We start from the raw sequence: 18,499 nt of genomic DNA on the forward strand, positions 1-18,499 counted from the left end.
GGGGGATGCTAGTGACTGGTAACTTAAAAGGAGATGGATTTTGGTCCCTTGGAAGAGACGACTGATTTGTCCTGGGCAGGCTGTAGGCATAGCAAATGCTCCTGTCTGGAGTAGTCATGAGACAACTCATAAGGGTTTTTTCTGTTTGCTTTTGTCACAGAGCTGACAGACGAAGAGTAGAAGATAATTATGGAGTCAACAATTTTTTTAAAGCTTTTTTTAAGATCCAAAAGTACAGAACACTTCTCCTATATGGAGAATTCCCTCAAGATACCTTAAAAATATGAGAGTATCGGCCTTTATCGTGAAGTAATCCTGCTTGGGAATCAGACAGGGGTAGCAGATGGTGTTTCGGTGCTGGCTGAAATGCATTGTCCTGCTTTCTGTTTCTGCCTCCCACTTAGTAAGAGGTGCTTACCTGCTTTGTGACCTAAACTATTTACACTTCCCCTGCGTGCAGCAGCTGCAGGAGTGACAATCTTCTGGGGAGTCTTTTGCTTACCTTGCTGTGAGCAGACAGGGTAGCTTAGGCATGGCAGGCAGCTCTGGCTCCTCAGGGATGGTAGAGGCGCCAACAGAAAAATATTTGCATTATGATAGGATTTAAAAGATGAACTCTTCGTGGACTGTGTTGTACTAGTTGCTATGCAAATATAGATTAAGAGAGTGCTCTTCTTCTGAGTACTACTCATTCACTCTTTTTTTTTCTTTTTTTTTTTTCTTTTTCCTTTTTTCCTTTTCTCCCCTCTTTTTTCTCCTGCCTTAGCTTGATGTGGTATTTCTGTGAACTCTGCCTGTTCTGGGTGTGGGGCTGAAGGCTGCCTTGCCAGTTGGCTCTGGTATGATCTGTGTCATTCCCTAGTGTGGAGAACGTGCACCAGGGACATGTGGCTCTTCCTGGAGGCCAGTCCAACTCCTAGTAGAGAATTTATGGCTGAAATCTGGGCTTAAAGCAAAGCAGGCTAAAGCAGCCCTTGGGCAGGAGTTAAAATCCAAGGGCAGTCTGGCATCTTGTGTTCCACTGGAGGCCAAAGGAGATGGTCCTTATAGCTCTTACGGACATATAAGCCATGTTCTGTGAAGTGGAATTGAAGATTTTTTTTAGTTTATTGGCTTTATTGGAGTTGAGCCACCAAAGGGATATTTATGATGTCTCAGTTTCTTTTGCATAGTCTAGCATGCCAATGTTAGAGCTCTAGTGGGTTTCAGTTATCCAGAAAGGGTGGAAGTCTGCATCAGTGTTAACTCTGATTATCAGTGCTCTTCTGACAGCTTGCCTGAATAGCTAAATTCTTTAAGTAAGTTCTGTGCTTCTGTTCCTGTGCTCAACTTCATTTTTTCTTCTTCTTTTTTTTTTTTTTTTCTTTAACCCATTTAAGCTGCTACTTAAAATCTGTCTTCTCATAGCGTTTCTGGGTTTTTTTCTCCAGCTTTGGTGGTTTGGGGCATGCGCATGGGGCTAGTACGTACAGTTCTGTAGGATAAGATGCTCCAGGTCTTCGTGGAATTTGAAGGCTTGAGGAACTGTGGTGATGTGCTGCGTCCTGGGAGGAAGTCTGCCTAGTTCAGTACTCGCTTCTGCATTACTTGGAAAGCAGTTGTGTGGTTTTTATTCTCTGAACCCCTATCTTGAGCCTTCTTCCTTTCCGAGAGGCTTGCCCTGCACTGCTGGCAAATGTGAAAGTCCATTTGTCATTCCTCAACTTGGTCTCTTTGGTTGTTTTTTTTTTGTTTGTTTTGTTTTTTAAATATTGTAGTGTGTATAACATGCAGGGGCCTTACTGGCCTCCACATGTGGGGCTCGATTTACTTTTGCTATAGCTATTTTTGGTTTGACATAAGAAATGTCAGTGCTACATAGTATGAGATGATGAATTGCTGTGTACTGTACATATCCGTGAGGTTGGGATATCATCTGAGTGGTGGCATCTTGCCAAATACATTTCAATTCTGTTACTTCATACTCTTTGGAAAGGCCTGTTACATAGCCTGAGACAACTACCACTATGCTGGACTTCTGCTTCAGCTATTTGTGAACTGATATCATCATATTGCTTTGAGAACTATGCTGAAAGTTTAAGCTTCAGAATTCTGTCTGAATATTTCAGACCTTTCCCTTTACATTCTTTGAACCCATAACCTGGACAAGACCCTTATTTACAGAAGAAAAATGTCTGGCACTTGTGCTAGGCACAGTGAGGAGGGCACTGCAGTTTTTCTTGCCGTGCCAAAATAGATAGTTGGTTTTGGTTTGATATTGCTTTATCATCAGTTTACTTCTACAAGAAATGGGAGAATGCTTACAAAAATAAAATATAAGAAAATAAAAGTCAAGCAAGTACCACAGCACAACTTTATGTTCAAGGTTCCCTGCAAGTATAGTGTATTATTACAGCTGTTTGTGTAAAATGACTTTGTGTGAGTATAGTATTTTATGGGGACAGCTGTAATAATATGATTTTGACTGTTTTTTTTTTTTTTAAAAGCGGATCAGCTTTTTGGTGGCTGAACTGTACGCAAGTGAAACCTGAGAGAGGATTAAATGTTCTTGATTGTTCCTGGGATTTAAACGCATTTCTGCTTTTACTGTGATTCTTGATTTTGTTTGAAAACGGGACATCGTGGATCATTGTAAGCTCTTTCCCCAACCCCTGAAGACAGCAATCCCTACTGCACATCACTCGATACAGCTGCAGTAGCTGCATTTTTACTTTTTGTGCGTGTATGAGATTGGTGTTTGATTCTACCAGCGCAGATCACTGCAGAATATGGTAGCTGTACTGGGCTTCCCGCTCGCATTTCAAAAAACTCACGAAGAACTGAAGGACACGCAAGGCTTAATCTTTATGGTTCAGTTACTAACTATAGGCTGGTCTGTGAAACCCGAGTGGCTTCTCTCTCGCCCATCTCCTTGGGTAAGGCTTTGTGCAGAGTTCAGCGCTGGAGCCCAGCTGCTGGGAAGCCGACAGGTGCTGCAATACTTAAACGAATCCCAGGGACAAGCGTGTTGCTGTCAGCCTCTGGTCAATATGTAGTTTGTAAACTTGAAGCTCCTCTATCTAGTTATTGAAAAAGGGAAGATTTTATTTTCCACAGTAAGTCTGGTGTGTCTAGTAAGTACAACCAGGCACTGAACTGTGAAGAAAACAAAATTTGTGTCCAGCTGCTTGCTACTTGACTAGTGTTTATGCTGTAAGTTGAACAAGCCGTGGTGTGTGAGGAATCAAAAGCTACGTGGTGCAATGTGTTCATAAGCCCTAAGGTTTTCCATCACCCAGTTGGTTTTTATTTCAGGTTTTTCTCTGTTTTGAACTACTCACTTTTGTTGCAGCCTGAAGAATAGAACATTCTATTCTAAATGACACTCACAGTGTTATTTGTGAGTGGGCCTCTGAAAAGTTTGGTAGATCTTTTCAGAGAGCTGGTCACAGGAAGCAAAAATCAAACCGATGCCTGCAGGGGTAGTGCAGTAGTAGCCTGTACAGATGCCTTTAACTTGAGCAGTGAAGTAAGGGGCAGCAGTTGGTTATCGTCCACTTCCTGGCTGATCAGGAGTGCGAGAGGAGCATAGCTGGTCAGTGGGCTTCGTGGTTAACTGCTGACAACAGTGGGATATTGGGTGTCTGTACTCCTGGTTTCCGTTCCAGATCAGGAAGGGAGTTTATTCCAACTTGACATCTTCCGATTTCTCAAAAACGTTCTGCCCTGCCCTTCCCCGACTTAGTTCTTGATCTTATTCCTGCTGCCCCGGGCTGCTCATTTGTAATCTCCTGGATATCTTGGTCCAGTTATAGATCTCCTGCCCTGCTGCTCTACATAATTTCTCCACGCAATACTGAAACTTCAGAGAAGAAGAGATTTCCATGGCTTGCATGCAAGATGTGTATCTGCCCAGTTTTACGAAACAGCTGCCTTTATTTTAAAAAATTGGCTTTAGACAGAGAACTGGTGTAGAATGGATGCATTTGATAAGTCAGTGTTTGTCAAATGTATAAGCAGCAGAAAAAAGGGTCTTACAATAAAAAAAGCTTTTTTTTTTTTTTTTAAAAAAAAAAGGTGTTTTACTTAGCCCTACTTGAAAAAAAACCTGTTGGTTATAGTGCATGCGTATTGATGCTTGGCTCCCTTGCCTGGAGACATTTAACTCTTTAGGAGCATTTTTCTGTTGGGTCTTGGAGTATGACATTCAAACAAATCTGTTCATTTGCCTTTCATTTATCCCTAACTTTTTTTTCCTGCCTGTTATCTAGAGAACACAGTGCGGGGAGCTACCTGAGGAAACGTGAAGGAGACGAAACCTAAACTGAGATGAGGGTCAGAACAGAGACAAACTACTCGTGCAGACTTTGCTAGAAGAGACGGTTTGATGTGCTGTGATCCAGAGGCAATGTGCTGCCATATAAATGCCAGAGCCTTCAAGAAGTCTTGCGCTTGCAGGGCAGCAGTTTGGAGGTCAGACTGTTCTGGGGAGCGAGGGCTGTAGTGAGGCACCTTCGTTTTGTCCCTACCTCCAGAAAGAGGAGGGGTTTCTTGCAAGTGCAACATATGTGTTGCTTGAGTGGTACAGAGTTCTCCTTGGATACATGCTAGACAAGCATTAAATATTTTGGGGAGCTAGCACTTCTGCTTTTGTGGCTTGCTGTGCCAAATGACTGCCGAAAAATTATGGAACATGACTGTCTTATCTCTGAAGTTCTCCAACCACTTAAAATGTCACTCTGATATTCTGAGACAGCAAGGAACTTCCATTTATTTTAATATTTAGTGGATTTAAAGTCCTGTACTTTATGTCTTTTCCCCTGCTTCCTAAAGTAAATATCGGAATCGAGTATTAGAGTCCCTGGGGAAATGCTGAGCGCTAGAGCACTTCTTTCAGAATATAGGGCTGTTTCTCTGGTTTAGCGCAGGCCAAAGAGCAGAATGGCCAAATCACTGGACAGTAGTAGTACTGGGAGAGTCCCTGTCGTATTCCTGTCTCGCTTGGGGATGCCTTTCCAGGTGTGGTGTCAATGGATGCCTAGCCAGCGGGCAGGGTGCATCAAGGTACCCGACACTCGGCCCACAGTTGTCGGGTAGAGATGCCCAGAGTCAGTCTCTGGTCCAATATGTGTATGGCAACGTATGTCAACAGCTTTGTATTAAAGCTGTTCCACGTAATATATAAATTTTCTGTGGAACAGCCTTAATACAAACAAGAAGTCTAGGTTTAGCATCCTCTGACCTATCTGCCTGTTCAAAGCCTGAACGAAGGAGGATTTAATTCATGTCCCCTACATTAAAACACTGAAGTGTGAGGAAGCCAATATGTGGGATGAGATTGCCGTTTTACAGAAGTTTAATACAGAGACGCAAGAAACAAAGTGCTGAACTCAGGAATGCTCCAACTGCTGTCTTGAATTTTTATATTTGTTTTCTCCAAAACTATTTGCTGAATTAAGAGAATGTTGTGGCCAGTTTAAAAAAATTAAATAAATAAAATAATCAGTCTTTCTGAGAAGAAACGATTTTCCAAAACAACATGTAGCCTTTTTGGTCCACAAATGCTGATTCGAAATAGTTTGTTCTTACTGATCAGGAAACAACAGTGTGATTGTTTTAGTGCTAGCTAATTTAACTCTAGCATCCAGAAATATCTGTGTATTAGTGTTATGCTTGAATTCTTTCGACTGGGTTATCTTTACATCCACTTCTGTGATGTTTGCTCTCTTGCTTTCTTTGATGCTTTGTGGTAGCAGGATTTGCCACGTGCAGAAGCCACAAGCCAATAGTTGGGTCTTTCTCCTCACTTAGCATTTCAAAGGTTTCTTCCTGGGCAAGGCAAAAAGCATTTATTTTTTTTTTTTGTTGCAACTGTGGATGGATTTGCTTTTCAAAAGTGATGTATCCTGATTTTGCTAGTTTTCCTCTGTAGATTCTTAGTGAAGGGCTGCTGCTGAGAAGGGTACAGTTAAGTTTGCCTGTCACAGTACAGCAGTAGCTCCAGGTCACTTCATTTGCTACTGCAAAGTTCAGCTTTCTGATGAAGATTCTGAAGAAACAGAAGGTTTACCAATAGAAAAAAACCTTTTTTTAAAACATAAATTTCTTTAGGATTGGTTGACCGGGGTGTTCACACCAACATTTGCTTGTTTGTGTTTTCCTACATGTGTGTTTATTTGATGTTGTGGGGTTGGTTTGGTTGGCTTTGGGTTTGGTTTTAGTTTTTTTTTTTTCCTTTTTTTTAAATGTTCTCCCTTAGGAATTTGTGGGGGATTCTTAAAAATACAGGAGACTTTAGAAATGGATCGTGACTTCCCATTGTCGGAAAAATGGTTTCTGTTTTCTGCTGCTTGCAACTTTCAAATATGGTACAACCTAGACTGCAAAAAAAATAAATCTATTTGAAGTGCATCTGCTAGAAGGCATCCTGTAGTCATTTGAGTTTTCCTTTGCTTAAAAAAGCTAGAGGTCATCGTTGCTACATACTAAAAATTAAATTAAAGCAAAATTAAAAGATAAAAGCACTAAACCAGGGCTATAGTGAGGAAAAACTACTCGTGGAGATTTTGCCTCCGTGCACTGCAATCATGTTTGCACTGTTTTCCCCACATGTTTTGAATCTCAAATGTTATTCATTCCCGTGTGATAGAGAGGAGGTGTTTTCTTGCTTTCTTTTTTTTTTTTTTTCAAATTCTGTTTATGTCGATTGAGTCCTCAAAAAGAATTGATGATGTTCTTTAAAAGCAGACCACGGCGCTATTTTATTATTTTGGGTTGTGCTATATTTAATACACACTTAGAGGTATATTCCTGCTTTCTTTTTTTAAAGAACCAAGCATGAACAATGGTATAAATCTACCATCTAGTTAAGTGTCTGGCAATGCAGAAACTGCTGTTTGCAAGCTGTGTTACTATCTTGGCTTAAGGTAACGTAATATGCTGTAGCTATTGACAGATCAAGAAAAAAAAAAAAGTGAAAACTCAATGTAAACACGGCCCGAAGTGCAGAACAAACCCCACTGCCCCTCAGCGGGGCAGGACGGACGTGTTGGGCCAGTCCCTGGGGAGGTTTCAGGAAGCAAACAGTGTGGCACTTTTTGTTCTCTTCCTTTAGCTCCTTAAAGTAAATAGGTTTATGGCTTACAAATGTTCATCTGAGTAAAAGTTACCCTTGTTGTGGCCTACATAAGGCTCAGTTTGGACGGCTTCCAGTGCCGCTAATCCCGGTCTCTGTGTGTGCTCCAGTGCTGTCAGGCTAAGTTTGCGCACGTTCTGCTGCCCACCAGAGATGCTGCCGGCATGCTTCAACCCATGTCTCCTTCCCAAACAGCTCCTGGTGCGTATCCACCTCGGAGTGCTGTAGTAAAATGACACGTGAACTATAAACGGCTGCTCCTGGAATGTATTAATATATAATCCTCCCAATATAAGCTGCAGGATTTGTTTTGCTTTAAAGTATGTGCTGCTTTGGGGGGGGGGGGAAGGGGGAGTAGATAGGTTTAGCTGTATTGAGAGTGACCCAATGAGACTACTGGCCACTGAAATAAAAGCAAACATAGGAAAAGCTTCAGCTCATCTGATCCAACTCCGTCTGTTTCTGGACAAGCTCTAGTTAAGGCATATGATCTGTTGAATGGGAAATTCAAAATCAGACTGAAAAATGTGAAACCCTTAGACTTGAAGGGTGGCAGCACAAACTATAATTAGTCATGATTTTGCTGTTTGGTTTTTTGTTTTGTTTCTTTTTTTTTGTTGGTTTTTTCTTTTAAATATTGCTTCCTTGTCTTGTTTGGAACTAGGTTATTCATCTGGAATGACTAAAGTTGGAATTTGCTGGGGTATAAGCAGTGCCTGTTATGAACTGCATAGCAAATCATTGACAAAAGCGTACGCAGACCCTAGGAGTGCAGAAGGGGACTACTGGGTGCTTGCAGCTGTGCACAGCCGGCTCCTTTTCAGTCGAACTAGATTGCTCGGGATCAGCTTGTTGGAAGCCTCTCTTCCATTGGCTTTGAACAGTACTTAAAATGCAGTAATCTCCTCCTGAGAATGCTCAAAGCCTGAGCAGCAGTGCAAGTTCAGAATTAAAAAGCGCCTTTAAATAGATAAGGGCATGACTGGGCTTAGCCCAACTTTTCTCATGGAGTAGTCTAATGAAAACGCTTGGTTTCGAGGAGCAGGGTACTCCATGTGAATGACTGTGCTGTGATATAGCACAGTGTGTTAGGTTTTTTTTAGAAATACAGTAAACGTTAAAATAATGTTATGGCTTTGTACAAAGTTGTTAGTTTTCTTTTCAGAATCTTAAGTTTTTGTAGAGAGTTCCCCAAATGCAATGGGAACCGTAAAGCTGAAGTTATAATGACCTTTTGTGTGAACGGGAAGCTGGGCTGAAAGGGCTTTTACATCTGTCATTCATCGCTATTGTGGCAAAATAGCACTGGAGCGTCCCTACCTGTGAAATTGTCTGTCCCTGGCATTGGGCAGAGAGATATCGGTATTGGGCAGAGGAAAAGCTAAGGCTTCCCCTGGCACCCTGAGCAGATTCTGGCAGTGGTCTACGCAGACCCTGGTGGGAAGAGTTGCGTTGCAGACTGGCAGGAGGGAGCCCCGTGGCCTGCTGTGTGGCTCCTTCTCTCCTGGTTTTAATACTTCAACATGAACAGCTTCTTGCACCGGCAAACTGCAGGAGAAACACCTGAACCGTGTTCCCTGGCCAGAGCAGGAAGAGGAGGGAGTGCTCATGTCTGGGGCAGCCGCCTGCCCCTGAAAGCTTCAGACGTAAGGGTGGAAGTTGGTGGCAGTTGTAAGTAATTGAAAATAGGGGTTCTTAATGGAAAACCTTAACTATGAGCATCACTGGTACTCCACCTTTAATAACTTTAATGACTTATATGTCATAATGAAGAGTCGTGTTCTGAACAAACATCTCCATAACCTCATTCATTAAGAGATGAATCTTTCAGTATCTAATATTATGTCTTAAAGTCAAGTAAACAGTACATTTTGGTGCAAACAGACTGAGTTATGGAATTACTTATGCTGTATGGACATCACTTTGTGGGTGTGTGTGTGTAACACAAAGGAGCAGACAGATGATGAAGCTGACAGCGTTGCTGACCGGCCTGACTAGAGCCTGAAGACCGTTTTGACCAGGGCATAAGGGATTGCTCTATAAACACTGAACAAATGGGCACCATATCTAGAAATTTATAATTGGGAAGGGGTAAAAGATCCCTTCAGAAGGAAACAAGCAGTGATTCTCAGAGAGAGTATATAAACCACTTTCTCTGCCTTAGGGAAACAAAAATCCTGATGTGGAGCTAGCAGAGGGAGGAAAATAGAAACAAGTGGGAATACTTAGAGTGAGGTTTCTCTTTCAGTTCCCTTGTGCTCTATTTTTGTTCCTCGTGTTACACTTGAGGACCAGCAGTCACCAGGAGACCAGAGCACGTAGGTACAGCCGATTCGCAAACACGTCACTCTGTAATAGAGCTGCTCTTGGTGGCAACATGGGCTTGGCTGAACATTGCTGCCCTCAAGGACCCCACTCCTCTGTAGCTTTCTTTTCTAATTTTCCTTGTTTTGTTTTCAGTTTTTACCTTTGTGGATGTTGTAAAAATGGCTAACTATCCAGAATAGGGCAAATCCTGCTCTGTTTTTACTAGCCATTTTCTATGAAATGGGTGGCCAGCTGAGATGTGGTGAACTTGTCCGTTCTGACCCAGATATATTTCTGATGTTATTTAACGACATGTCATGGTTTTGGCCAAATTGGCCAACAGCTGGCAACAGATGCTCTCCCCCCACCTCTCGCACATGGAGAGGAGGAAGAGAGATAAAGAGATTTACAAGTTTAGAAGAAACTAAACTACTTTAATGAAATATTAATAATAAAATAAAAAGGAAAATAATGAAGTAGATACAATATATACAAAACCGTATTAAGCTCCCAGAATGATGTCACCGGCAGGCACTGGGGAAGTCCCAGACTGGGCTCAGTGACGGGTGGGAACTGGATTCCACAGATGGAGTCAGGAACGCACAGATCGGGATCAAAGGCAGATGGACAGGGTCCTCCTCGGACATCTGCCATTGAAGAAGGAGGCTGACCCTTTGATCCCTCAGCTTTTACACTGAGCATGGGGCAGATGGGATGGGATACCCCTGTAGGTCAATTTTGGGTCACCTGTCCTGTCCGCTCCTCCCCGCAGGTGGGACCCCTCTGCGCTTTTCCATTTCCGACCCTCCAACTGGGCAAATAACAAAATTAGCTGACCTTGGTTGTTACAGCAGTAAGTATAAGCAAGAGCCTCTGTGCACACCATTCCTTGGCACTAACTGTAAACATTGGTCTTATCAAGCTGAGAAGGAACAGTTTTCTGCACAACATGCTGTTAATTTCAGAGAGTCAGAAGAGGCCTAGCTAAGAAGTAAAATTACTGAACAGAAAAACAGGTTTTGTTTTACCTCAAACCAGGACACAACAGTGAAAACGTTCCTGTGTGAAGAGGTGATTGTTGCTAAGCTTTGTAATTGCCACTGTGATGCGGAACATTTTTCTGAGTCATTGGTTCACATGGTTCACATTCGATAGCGTAGGTGTTGTGTTTGACAGGTCTATTAGTGCGCTGTGATGCTTCACTGGGAGAAGGCGGACGCAAGTGAACTCACTTATCTGGAAGACGATTTGGTTTGCTGCTTGTCTTCTGTGGACTATCAATACTTAAAAGCCATCCCAGTTCAATGCACAAACTCTCAGAGCTTGAAGCCTCTGTGGTGGGCTCTGGCAGAGCAGCCTGTGGAGGTAGCTCTTCGGTGGTGATTTGGGCCAAGGGCTTGGTGTTAGTCAGGTCATCTGCCAAGCTCAGCATCACAGAGCAGAAAGTGTCTCCTCAGCGCTGTGAATCAGTGACTGATGTGGGGCCAGTTCTCAGCTGGTGGTATACCTCCGGGCGGCAAATGAAGTTCACGTGTTTGAAAGGCTTGTTCACAAACCCACTCAGGGAAGAACTAAGTCCTTGGAACCTCCCGTGACTCTTCCATGAGCCTAAAAATTCATAAATAAAATAATCACATTTAACTAAAAACAGGCAGCAGAATGACACTGCCCTATTTCTCCAGCTTGCTGAGGAAAAAAAAAAAATCATCGACTTGGTGTTTTACTTGGGGGAATTGGATGAATGAAAGCCAGATTAAATTTAAACTCTGGTTTATTACAAGTGCCCTGCAGCACCTCTTACCTAATGAGCAGAACAAGCTTCTGCTTTTTCCAGGTGCTGCCATAAACCACATTATTTCCTTAGGTGAAAACTTTGGCCAAGATCTCCATGTGTGTATCCCAAGCCAGAAGCTGAAACACCGATGAGTTTTTTGAGTCCTCCTTACATTGGAAAGCGAAGCCACAGATTTAAATAGTTAACTGTGGATGTGGTTTTATGGCTTCAGCTTTCGGAAGACTGGCCTTCGACAGCTTACGTGGCAGCACCTGTGTTCTTCAGGCTGAGGGCTCCATGGTCTTGCGGCAGGGAATTAAAATAAGTGGCTTGAAACTGGTACCGGTGAAGACGTTCTGAAGGATGCTGCTGGCCAAGTCAGGGACACTTGATCTGCTTCGGAGCCAGCGTGTGAACGGACACAGGTTCCAGCCCACTATTTTATGGCAAATAAAATTGGGATGATTGTATTTGTGTCCAACTGCCCGCATAAGTCTCGTCAGTGCTAACTTTGGCCATCCAATTTTAATTTGTTGTCGCATGTCTGCCAGAGCATTGCAGGAGGGTGGGAGGGAGGATATTTTCCCTGATGACTGCTGTTGACATTTGCAGAATAGAAGTGAAGTCAGCCACTTGTTTGTTCAAAGGTTTTAGTGCCCGTAGCGGTTCTCAGCCAGCCGGGATCGCTCAGCGCCTGTGGCCCAGCGGGGACCTTCCCAGCTGCAGCATGGGGAAAATTGATCGAGCTGTGTTGGTGTTTAACTTGGTTTCTTAGCATAGGGGCATCAGTGAAACCAAAGTGATCGATCTTGCTATAGAATTTGGGCAAGCAAATGAGAAGGTATTCTCTTCTTCTCTGCTGGCCCCACAAAAAAAGGAAATAATTAAGGAAGTGTTCACATGCACGCACAGGCTCAGGGAAGCTGTGACGTGGCAAAGGACTGATGGCTTTGTTGACTGAGGGCATCATGTGGCTTTGATTTTTTCACTAATAGCACCTACTACAGAAGCAAGGCAAAATTTTAGTCTTCACTCCAAAATCTGATTTATGAAGGTTAATGTTTGTTTCTTCGGGTGTCGCAGGCTCAAGGTAGGAGCGTCAGAATGATGTGGTTGCTGGTGGTCCTGAGAAGTAGCTCCTCTCTGGCTGGATCCTGGCTCTGCATCTAATAGCAATGTAAATAACTTCTCTCTCCTAGGAGGACGGCCATGGACTTGATTTTCACAAGACTGAGCAAAACCTGCATTTTATCTCAGCAGGCTGGTGTGTGCTGGGGCCTGAAAACATCAGCACTGTGTGAAAGTGGGTTGTGGGGGCGCCTGATGGAAAGGGGAGGATGGAGGGGACAAAGAGCGTATGAGTGAGCTGTGTTTTAAAGAGCAGGAGCAGATATACAACAAAGGTGACACCAGTAATAAACATGAGACAAGACTGGGAAGAAACAAGGAGAGATTTGACAAAACTGCAAAGTAAAAGATACAGTGGAAGTTACTGTAGAAAAGACGAAGTGAAGTGCAACAAGGGAGAGAAGTGGGAGAAGGAGGAGGAAGCGATTGCTAGGCTCAGTTAATAGCATCACCAAAGAGAGTTTTAATTGGAAACCTTTTATAATTAACCGCAGTTCTGCTCCCATGCATTTCAGGAATGCATGCGGCAGGTAGTTTTCCTTTTGGCTGTTGTGCATGCTGGGTTTCGAGCCAAGTGGCAGATCCGCATTTGCGTTTACCAGGCCCTGAGCAAACACATTAATAATGTCATCTGTCATGGGAGATGGCACTGCCAACTGATCTCAGTTTTTTTCTGTAGCAGACAGGGAATGCATTCTTATTCTGCCCTGTCTAAAGCTGCTCATTTTAACTGTTAGAGCACGAGCTTTTGTCACCTGGCAGGAAGACATTGACCCTAGTTGGTGCTGGAGGGAGACCTTGACCTCATTGGTATGACACGTGGAGGCTCCTTCTAAATCCCCTGGGGGACTTTCTAAGTAGGGAAGGGGTGAATCTGTGGCGTGTACATTTGTGTCTGGAAGGACGAAAAACAACCATGGAGGGTTCCTAAAATTCATTTCAACTTAGTTGTCCTTTACCTCTTTGTGGAATGCCAGTGCCATGTGCTGGAGAGCTGCTTTGGATGCTGGTGCTCTTTCAGAGACTCTGCTGAGCCAGTCAGACAGCTTTTTGCATGCTGGTGAGCAGGACTGCTGTGACTGAGATGTTACGGATATATCTTTCAAATCCCTTTGGCCATTAAAAAAAACAGAACAAGTGGAAACCAGTGGCTGCAATTTCAGTTAAAAATGACCGCTTCCCACCCCACAGAAAAACCCTCTGAATGTAGAAAGCCCGGGAATTCAGAGGCGAGTGAGAGTGTTGTGTTAAAGCCAAGCCTTGAGAAGTGGGAGCTGTGAAAGCTCAAGTAAAGGCAGATGTACCATGGCTCTGTGTTTCTGGTGGAAGCACCTGGCTCTGTATCATTGAATCACAAAAGGGTTTGAGTTGGAAGGGACCTTCGCAGATCATCTAGTCCAACCTCCCTGTCACACAGCTCCCCCTGGTTGTGGTGTCCAGCCCACACCTCCCACCAGCCCAGGTTGCTCCAAGCCCCGTCCAACCTGGCCTTGAATCCCTCCAGGGATGGGGTAGCCACAGCTTCTCTGGGCAACCTGGGCCAGGGGCTCACTGCTCTCATCATAAAACATTTCTTCCTTATATCCAATCTAGCCCTGCCCTCTTTCAGTTTAAAACCGTTGCCCCGTATCCTGTCACTACAGGTCCTGTCTTTCTTACAGGGCCCTTTTATGTATTGAAAGGCCACAGTCTGGGCTCCCTGGAGCCCTCTCCAAGCTGGACAACCTCAACTCTCTCAGCCTTTCTCTGTAGAAAGGCTTTTTTTATTGTGCAGGTTTGTTTAGCTTGTGAGTGCTAAAATGGTAATGAATGGCTCTTATCCATTGAAAGACGCTTCCTTGACTACATGCCGTCAACTGAGTTAGATCCCTTTGAAGGGAATCTGCTGACAGACTCCCCTTGCTTGCTGTGTGCAAGAGCTGTTTTCTGATCGTGCAAGGATACTGAATGATAGAGGGAGATCTGGATGCCTCCATTTTCTTCCTCCCAAGTCATGGGTGGGATTAGTGAGCAAGCCTTTGAGGCCAGCCTGGTGGTTTGTGTGAGCTATCGTAGCAATTTCTTCTGCCTCTGTCCAGAACACGTGCGTCGAGGCTGAGCACTTTGCAGAGATCACTGTAGTTTAACTTGGTGTGCAGCTAGGTGTACCATAGATGTAAAAAATAGCCAACAGCTGTCTGTCTCTCTTTTTTCACTTTTAGGTTCATTCTTCAGTCTAAAGGAGTGATTCATAATCAGCTCTTAGAAAAACAGAGAATAGCCGAAGAGAAAATTAAGGAATTAGAGGTAAGTTTTTGGCAGGTAATGATGACGAAAGTAGAACACTGAAGGTCAACAAGATGCTGTTTGCTACATCACTTGTTTTTATCTGGTACTTTTCATTCTGAAGGGTTGTAACTAGGTGCCCGTGACAAGTGACCTACAGGTAATTCATATCGCTTGCTTTCTTCGCTAGATCTACAACCCCAGCTAGGGATTGATTGTTCCCTCTGCGTCCTGATATGAAAACTGGCGGTGAGGGATTCAAACGAGATTAGCGGGAGCAAAGTTTAAAACTAGCAAAAGGATGTTTGTGTGGTTATTTGCAGCAGATAGGTGATGTGAAACTGCCAGTGCTGTGGATATTAGAAGCTTACAGTGGCTCAGGACAATTGCACAAATTCATGGAAGAGAAATCCATTGAGAATTACCAAATATGTAGAAATGGCATCCTGCTCAGGAAGTCCCTGAGCTAAAAATGTCTGGAGGCTGGGAAAGTATGAGGAGGAAGTACCATATATGCCTGCCCTGTCCTTACACTCTGCCCTAGGCATCTACTTGTGGCTGCTGCTGAAGACCGGATCTATGGGGAGATGGGACTTTGTTTTGACGATGTGGTCAGAGCACTTCTGTGTTCTTATGTTTATCTGGTTGGAGTATTCAAGGCAGAGGAGAGTATCTAGGAAACATGAAGTAGTGCCTGCACAAGTTCCAGCGTTCAAACAAGTTATCTAGTAAACCTTGATTATCTTCTGGTGGCTACATGTACAGCTTACATTTTCAGAGATGATGTTCAAAATGTACTTTTCCAAGGCTGTTAGTGTATTTTTTTTTAATTATTAATAGCCCTAAAATATAGTTAATACAAACCCCTGTTCCTTGGTTTGTGTGGAATGCCAGAGAAAACAAAGACTGAGTTTTGTCAAGCTCGTCATTTCATCTGTCAGTGTTTTGGGGACAGTGAGTGTGGATACCAGCTAAGCAGGGACGGGCAGGAATAGGAAGTCAGTGTTCAAACCTACTCAAACACGTGCAGTTCTGTCTCCGTTGTCTCCTACTTACATTAAAGCAGAAGTAGAGTTTGTATTTTTTTTTTTAATTCCTTCTTAAAACTCAGGTTGCCCTGGGGATCTGTAGGGCAAGCACATCACTATATGTTGTGTTATCTGGCACAGAAATCACTCCGGGCATTAAGGGGTTTTCTGTTTCTGTCCATGAGAACTTCTGCACAGGGAGAACAAGTACTCCACGGATAGGCTGTATACGTAAGGTGGTGTTAATGCAGACACGGCACAGCCATTTTCATGGTTATGTGATAAAAGTGATTGTATCTGGGCTACAACTGAGCCATCCCAGATGCCGGTGGCTTTGTGCAAAGACAGCCCTGCGACTGGGGTTGGAGAGCTTCCTAGCGGCATGTCTGGATTTGGAAGCGTTTGGAGTGTACTTGACAGCCCTTGTTTACAAACTGCCCATCGGGTCCCTTACGCCAGCTCCATCGGGCTGTGGTCAGCTTTTTGGCTACTGTGCCCTTCAGCTGTGCATCTGGGTTTCTTCCTGTTGCTGGTGGGGAATGATCTTACCTCCTGAACTTTCCAATTGCTAAGTTCAGCAGAATGTGTGGAATTGCCCCCAAATTATAACTGTTCTTACACAAAGCTTTAGAGCTGGCTGCTTCGCAGGTGTATTTTTCTGATTCGTAGCTCCCTGTTGCTTGAGTCTCTGGTTGTGGCCACTGAATTGAAGATCCCAGCAATAGTGACCGTCTCAAAAGGTCACTTTCGCTCCCACCGGGAGTGAAAAGGTCGTTGCTACGTGGGTTGGTTTTTCCTTTTAAGCATGGAGAGTAGGGCTCAGATTGTCAGTTTGTTCAAACTCAGAAAACAGTTTGTTTTCAAGTCCATCTTTTAACTACTCTGCTTCCAGCTGGCTGGCAGTTTTGTGGAAAGGTTTTTCCTCGGGCTTTGGATTCCCCGTGGAAGAGGACAAACTGCTAGAAACTAAGACTTCAGGGGAAATAGCCTGACTCCAAGTCAGAGAGCACTTATCACAGGAGTAGGGGATTTTGCTCTCCTGAAAACACATTGTGACAGAAGCAGGAAAGAATGTGAAAATTTGTGACCTTGTGCTTCCACTGCATCATTTTAAAATAAATATCTAAACCAAGATACATTAAAGCTTCCCTCCATCTGTTATTGAAACTGGAAGGATTTTAAAGCTTAGGTTTATATTTTACATTGCTTACTTTATTACTTAATCCCATTTCTCACTTCGCATTGTTGAATTGAGCTGGTCAGAGCAATAGTCCAGTATCCATATGGTGTGGCTGATCTGGTTCCTCGTGCAGCGTGAGCTTGAGACAATGATGCCTTGCTGTTACGATGCTATTGCTGAGGTGTTGTGAAACGTGTATTTTTGATACAAGCCTGAATTTGAGAAATGCTCTCGCCGCTAGCTTGGTGCTGTTGGCAGAGGAGCACGGCGCGGGGGGCTGGGTTCACGCTGAGCTCTTCTGTAAATCCATCCAGCTGCATAGCAAGGAGAGCTTCCGAGTGCAGTTCGTGAAAGCGAGGGTTTTAACCTGCTTCAGAGACGTGAGCTGGGTTTCCTGACAGAGTGAACTTTGAAAAGAGTTTTGTGTCTGGTTTGAAAGCTTCTTTTCTCCCTTCTCTGATAGTCTCCCCTGCAGTGCATGATTGCGATTGTTCTCTTTCCCTCACTCCCCTCTCTTGGGTTCCTCCACTGTTGAAGCCGTGTGTTGCCTTTTTCAGGGCAGCATCACAAAATCGATGTGACGGTTTGGTCCTCCCTGCTGTCATTGCATGGCAAAGCAGCAAGGAGGGCCAGACGTGTCTTCGTACAGGGCTGTGAAGATAAGGTTTGCCTGGAATATGCAGTGGCTGTACCTGGTGAGAGGTGTTCTGAAAACACCAAAGGGGTGCGGGTGTACGAGGGGGCAAATGTGTGGCCTGTTGGTTGCTCTGTGAAAAAAGCAGGGTAGCTTTACCAGCTTTTTCCTTAGGTTAAAGCTGCTTGTTAAAGCTTGTTAAAGCTAAGGTACGAATGTGAATATATGTATGTATATATGTAGCATTCTTAACTTTCACAACTTGTATATAATCCTTTGGAATCCAAATAGACTGCCCAGGTTTGCTGGCAAAAAACACACGCCTGCTTAAAGGCTGTGCCAGTGAGGCTTACAAAAACCTACTTGAATCTCGCAGAGGCTGATGGCGTAGACTCACTCGCTCACTAGCATGGGACGCTTCCCGCTCAGCGGCAGCGATTGGATTTTTCCAGTCCTGATACTATCAAATTCTTGTTGTGTTTCACAGTACGAGGGGTATGCGTTAAATCTATTTTGAAAGCATTCTAAAGGGATGAGCACAGACTCTTTTTAGCTCAGCAATGTTTGTGCAGTATTAGGAGAAAAACCAAGTAATGTTTTTCTTCCCTTGTTTTTAAGGAAACATGATATGTGAGGGGTGGAACAATGCTTTGTTTCAGGAAATGTTATCCGTTTCCATTGTAGGGCTAGATGGATTCTGTTTTTGAATGTGGCATTTTAAAAAGAACAAACTCTATGATGTTATAAAGACATGGAAAATTGATTCTTCGTTAGGGGTGGAGAAAGTGATTATCGCTGTGTGTTTTCTCTGATAGTATCTGATAGTCCCCTTCTCTCCTGCTATATTCAGCATGTTTAGTTGTCAGGCGTTGTCAGACTAAATTGCTAAAAATAACAAATAAGGGGGAGGCTCTGCTGGGTAGCTCTGTCTACTGTGCACCGCTGAATTTAGCTCCTTCATGAAAAGGGCAAAAGCAACCTGCAGCTTTCTGGTTGAATTGGATTTTGGTTTTAAACTCTGACCACAACATTGTTGTGTACTTGTTTCCCAGGCAATTGTTTCGCGCTT

General features: G+C 43.7%; 1 protein-coding gene across 1 annotated transcript in view; it reads left to right on the forward strand.

Moving 5' to 3' along the window:
- Positions 1–18,499, forward strand: part of PFDN1 (prefoldin subunit 1) — a 34,779-nt gene that overhangs the window by 1,795 nt on the left and 14,485 nt on the right. The window contains exon 3 of the mRNA XM_063348827.1: positions 14,525–14,609. Within this exon, the coding sequence (XP_063204897.1) occupies positions 14,525–14,609 (85 nt within the window). The remainder of the gene's footprint in view (positions 1–14,524; positions 14,610–18,499) is intronic.

This window comes from Chroicocephalus ridibundus, chromosome 11, assembly GCF_963924245.1.
Source record: "Chroicocephalus ridibundus chromosome 11, bChrRid1.1, whole genome shotgun sequence".
Classification (NCBI taxonomy): domain Eukaryota; kingdom Metazoa; phylum Chordata; class Aves; order Charadriiformes; family Laridae; genus Chroicocephalus; species Chroicocephalus ridibundus.